This window comes from Cyprinodon variegatus, unplaced genomic scaffold (genome assembly GCF_000732505.1).
Source record: "Cyprinodon variegatus isolate N-32 unplaced genomic scaffold, C_variegatus-1.0 Scaffold269, whole genome shotgun sequence".
Classification (NCBI taxonomy): domain Eukaryota; kingdom Metazoa; phylum Chordata; class Actinopteri; order Cyprinodontiformes; family Cyprinodontidae; genus Cyprinodon; species Cyprinodon variegatus.
Genome location: NW_015150722.1, coordinates 935,376 through 941,370, shown reverse-complemented (window position 1 = coordinate 941,370; position 5,995 = coordinate 935,376). Strand labels below are relative to the sequence as shown.

Below are 5,995 nucleotides of genomic sequence, written 5' to 3'. Positions count from 1 at the left end.
CATCAAACAGTGGTGAATACTGGATGTCCAGTTTAATATAATCCAGGTATATGAATAGTTAATAATAATAATAATAATATTTGAACTTTATTGATCCATTTACCTCTGCATTCAACCCATCCCCTTGGGGAGCAGTGGGCTGCCATTGTGCGGCACCCACGGAGCAGTGTGGGGTTAAGGGTCTTGCTCAGGGACCCAGAGTGGAGGTTGTGGGGATCAAACCAGCTACTTGCAAACCTTTCAGAGCACAATTGCACTGCTCTAACCACTAGGCCAACACTCAGCTTAGTTCCCTCTGAATTAATGAATAGTTATTTTTAAATGGTTATTGAGTCAGATATGTGAGTGTTTGGCTGACGTTTTAGCTCAGAGTCCAATATCTTTCCGTGTGGGGACTATAAAACATATATCTGTGATGGCGGTACTGCTGCTGAAGCTCCTCAGAAATGTAATTAGCACACAGAGCAGTAGAGAAGGTTGGCATCCATTTTCCTTCGTGTGTCAACTGTAGAGGTTGCTAGGTGACAGAGCATAGGGCGGCAAAAGTAGGAGAAGGCTGAACCTTTGTGAATCCATAGCTAAACTCTTCCAGCCTCCTTTTTTTCACAGACCTCGAAGGACCCGGCCAAGGTACACTGGGTCTTTGGAGGATGCAGCCGCTGAAATTGAACGCACCCATATGTACAGGAGTCCGTTTAATTTCAGCGGTGATACAAGTTCAACAATGATACACTGAATTATTGTTGAACTTGATGAATGCATGAAGAATAAAGAGGGGAAGTGAAGTAGGAGGTAGGCGGCAGTTCTACTCTTTACTGTCTCTACTGGCAGAACCTCTCCTTTGGCCAAACAGGACAGGATGAAATATAGTGTTCAGAGAATTCCCAATATAGGAACCCTACATCTTTGGCATTTCTTCAGTGTGTACGACCAGGATGCATGTATTCTGGTTCAAATGAGGATGAAAATGGCGCAGGTTGAAAAGTTGTCACCAGTGTGGGTGAATTTAAGTTTCTGGCTACTGGCTGCTTCTTTGGCTCCCTTCCCTTGATCTGCTTTCTATAGAGGGGGCTTATGTTCTTAAATTGCTTAAAGTCTCTGGTTCTCCCTGAGTAGCTAGCTCATCCTTTAAAGATTTGAATTCTAAGAAGTATAAGAATGCCACTTTTAGGGGCAGAAGAGTCCCAGCCTGAGGCAGCAGCTAGAGCATGAAATTCAATGGAAAATTCAGAAAGTGACATGACACCCTGTCTTCAATTCCTTAACCGATGTTACAAACAGATCTGATCAATTTTATCTGATAATATAAGTTGGAACTCATTTATTAAATCCCACTAAGAGCAACCTGAAACCACATTTTCTTTTAACTTGGCTTCTAACCATCTTATAGTCTTACCATTCAGAATTCTCAAGATATATGAGATTTCGGCATCATCATGAGGTGACTGATTATCGACTGAATACCAAAGATCTTTGTAAATGGAAACCACCACAACCTGTCTCCCACGAAAAAATGTATCTGGGTTCAGAGAGATGACATCACATAAGGGAGAAATCTGCTAGGTGACTGGGAAAGATGAAACATGATCTAAATAGAAACAAACCGTCCTCCAAAACTTATTTCTCATACCACCTCTCCCTCTAATTGCATTTAATAACTATATATATATATATATATATATATATATATATATATATATATATATACGAATCAGGACAAAATCCACTTAGAGTGTTTAGATTCAATGATAGTTTGTTTGTTAATCTCGAACCATATCTTAAGTCGAAATAACTAAAGGTTTATATCAGCCATAAGCTCATCTAAATGTTCACCTGTACAAAACATGTTAGCATCGTCTGCAAACAAATTTAGGTATTCTAGAAACTTTGCAGCTGTTATTAATATAAGGGATAAATAATTTTGGCCCAAATACTGACCCCTGGGAGACACCACAAACAATGTCCAACACGATAACTGGCAGTCACCCATTTGCACAAATTGCTGACTGTTGCTTAGATACCTTTCATCCAGAGTAGTACTACTCCCCAGGTGTCATAACTCTCCAATTTCTTAATAATATTTCGTGATTTATTTAGTCAAATGCTTTTTTGAGATCAATAACTACACCAACTGCAGATTTCTTATTATCTAAGGCACTGGTGACTTCTTCTATGAATTCAATGACGGCCATTGTTGTAGATCTTTGTGAGTTACTGACTTTCGGAAAGCAATTTATGTTTATAAATGAATGTATCTAATCTATCCATAAATAATTTCTCCAAAATTTTGGAAAACTGTGGAAGTAGAGAAACAGGCCTATAATTTGTGAAATGGTGTCTGTCCCCAGATTTCTAAAGTGTAATAACTTTGACAATTTTTACCTTTTTCTGTCTCTGAGCAAAAACCCTTAACCCACACTGCTACCCGGGCGCCGGACAATGGCAGCCTACTTTTGGGAAAAAGGCTCCCACTGTACATGATATTCATGAACTCTTCAGTAGGTTTATGATTATTTGTTAGGTAGATCAATATCAAATATGTATTATATATGATGTAACTTGTATGTTTGCTCAAACTATTCTCTAAATATTTCAATACTATAACCAGGAGCTCTGTGTATACAACTAATAACAACATTTTTTTACTTTTGCATAAATATTTCAACTGCATCTTTAGTCACTCTGGTCATGTTTTCTACTATTTTCTACTTGAAGTTATTGTCAACATACACACCCCCTCTCATAATCAGCTTTTTTCTCATGAGTGATCAATGTTTCAGAGATGGCTATGATGTGGAACGGGTGTTTAAACTGGTTCAAACAGTCTATGATGCTGTTGAAGTTTGCATATAAATTTCTGCTGTTGATGATAGAAAACGTATTATCTGCTTGAACTGTGCTGCTGAATTGATCAGCTGTGTAATAGCAGCAAAGGTTTTTATCTGGATCCATGTTCTCTTCCATGTCCTGACTTATATAATCCATGCAGCTCAATGTTTTCACTTCCAGATTATCTGCAGTAACAGTTGTAGGCGTTAGTGTTTGGTACATAAGTGACGAAGAAACAGATCCTGTAACTTGTGACATGGTGAATGTGAGTCATGCGAAATATCACCTGTGCTCCAAATGTTCCTTGAAGATTTGAGTTGTATTTATCCAGCTCAGTGATTTCCTGAATGACCAAAACCTTGGCCTCCTCCAGTGTTCCGTTTAGCTTGAAAAAGACCTTACAGTTTGCGACCACATGGACAGGATCTTCTTCTGCTTCCTCAGGAACTGGACCTTCCTATTAATGTTGACATTCTTCTTGGTCAGGTGCTCGTTAATGAACACATCTGACCCCTTTAGCATCCTGCCCTGTTTCAGCAGAGCAGGTTTTTGGTTCCGGTTAGTGAACCTCATGATAATCGCTGTACTTTCATTGTTCCCTCGTCTTTGGAGCAGGTGGCACGCTTCAGTGGAGTCAAAGTCCAGATTTATTCCCTTTGGCAAGAGGAAGGAGGCCACCTGTTCCTCCGTGGACACCAGCCAGACAGGGCCCTGATGATCACATCATTCATTCTGGTGTACTGTTCCAAGTCGGCCCCTCAGTCTTCCAAAACTGCGATCCGTTTGTCCTTTCCCCCATTCAGCAGTCATAAAGCCTTCACCTCTTCAATCAGGTTCAGAATGGACTTTTGCTTGAGACGAATGGCCCAGGTTTCTCCAAAAAGGAAATTCCAGGTGTTCTTTATCTCCTCAAAATCCTCCAAGGCTGGATTCTTCTTAGGGCTATGCTGGCAACAGGAACGTAAACACCACCACCACCACTATCCAAGATGCCGCCAAACCCAAGACACTCTGATGTGATCTACTTGCTCACACTCTACGTCCAAAAACCACATCTGACTCACTGCCTAGAGATGGCGCTAGTCAGACTCGTCAATCTAGAAGAACAAATACAAATACCTCATGATGATCGACTGAATTTCAAACATGTTTGATTTTCTTCCAACCTTACGGTTCCTGATTGGGAAGTGGTTACCCCCGGCAGGATGCACGATGAGGCTGAAAACCAGCCCGATTCCCAAAAATTCTTGCACAACTGGATAATCGGCCCCGAAAAGGGCAAAAAAATCCTAAAGTATATGCCCGAGTTAACAGAAATATAAACTTCCTTGTGATGCTTTTTTGCCCTGTATTTATCCTTTGCAAATATACGAGTACACAGAAATGGATGGAAAGAGGGTCGGGGAGTGTGGCCACCTGGTGGGTAAAATTTCCCAGGAATATGCTACATTTTGTGGACTGACAGCTATACTTGGGGACCAATGACTGGTCCTATTAGGAAAGGTTCTCTTCCTGGGATGCAGGTTAATTTAGGACTGATGTATGAATTGAGTTTAGGTTAAGTTTAGGGTTAGTCATGTGTTGGTAAGCATAAGCCTTAGATTAGCTTTAGGTTTAGGGTTAGGCTTAAGTTAGGTTTAGGCCATAGAAATGAGGGGGAAATTAATGGAAGTCAATGAAAAGCCCCCACAAGGATAGTTTGACATGTGTGTGTTTATGTGCTTATGGGGCGGGTTGGGGGCGTTGTTGAGTTCTCAACAGCCCCCTCTAGTGGTAAAGTATTGTTAAATGTTTCTACATAAAAATAACACAAAACACATCAGATTAGTTTTATGAATCTCATGTTCTTCCAGAAATCATATTCACTCCAGAGATTATTTTTACACATCACCAAGAGCCATAATTGTTCAACCCAATATGCATATTTATCAAAATTAGTGCTGCTGATGAAATGAAATCAGTGATTTTTTTTTTGTGTTTGTGCTGTTTGTCGTAGATTTGTGGCAGCAGGAAAAAGAGAGACGTCTCAGTAGGAAAACATTCAAGCAAGTCTTCAGGAAATGCTGTTCTGACCGCCGGGCCCATCATTACTCGAAGTGGTAATGATTACTCTTTGTTCTCTGTCATTTCCTCTGAGTCTGTACTAGCAACAAACCTGCTCCTATTTTCAAGCAAACATAACATAGATTATAACACAAATGCTTATTTGTAACTACACATTCTTTTTATTTAGTCTAGTTTCCAGTTTCTTACAAATAAGAAAAGAAGAAATACTTTGTTTCCTTCCTTAGGTAGAAATGTTGGCTATCTATACTTAACTGGTGTAATTACTCTTTAGATAACTTTTTACTTCTACTCTTTACATTTTTTGCAATTATCTCTCCTTTCTACTACTTATATTTAAAAACATAGTCTCGTTAGTTTGGTTTCATTTAAGTTAATTTTCATTATGGGTTGTTGGTATTTAAAAAAATATAAACCATCAAAATAATAAGTTTCATCCAAACAATTAATTTATCTGTGGTTGGACTTGGTGCCGCTCCGACTTGTTGTTCACCACAGACCAAAATAAATAATTTTTCAAGATGATTCAAAGGTAAATTTGACACTATTACCGTTAGTTATAAAACTAAGAAAATGAAGCCTAAGGAAGTTATCATCCAGAATTGTAGAAAAAAATTTCTTGAAAAGGGTAGTGCAAAAAAGCTTCTGGCATTAACAGTTTTTCCTTTAAAAATGGTACTTCCACTGGAGTAAAAACCTTAAGTTGATCCTCTAAATTCTACAAAAGTCTTTTTAAACAGTAGGTTTTATACTTCTGCATGAGAAATACACTTTAATACTTTTTGACACCTCTGCTAGTTTCCCCGCCAACAGAACAAAGATTATAGAAAATATGTCTGTTCCAGATATTGTGTTGTGTTTATCCTATAATAGTTTAAAGCTTTGAGAAAAGGTCACAGATTAGCGCACCGTGGTCCAGATCCGGACCCACCTGCTGGCTAATCCGGACCCGACCTGATTTAAAAATTTATAAATTACTGCATGTTGTCCAACGACAGTGTCTAACTTCACTTGCGCCGCTTCTCCATTAAATACGGTAAATCCCTCCGGAGCGTCCGGCTCCAGGTTGCATGTGATCCCAATGAGCCAATGAGCTGCTATC

At 39.2% G+C, this 5,995-nt stretch overlaps 1 protein-coding gene across 1 annotated transcript in view; it reads left to right on the top strand.

Moving 5' to 3' along the window:
- Nucleotides 1-5,995, top strand: part of LOC107089871 (zona pellucida-like domain-containing protein 1) — a 27,423-nt gene that overhangs the window by 9,288 nt on the left and 12,140 nt on the right. The window contains exon 6 of the mRNA XM_015382892.1: nucleotides 4,826-4,928. Within this exon, the coding sequence (XP_015238378.1) occupies nucleotides 4,826-4,928 (103 nt within the window). The remainder of the gene's footprint in view (nucleotides 1-4,825; nucleotides 4,929-5,995) is intronic.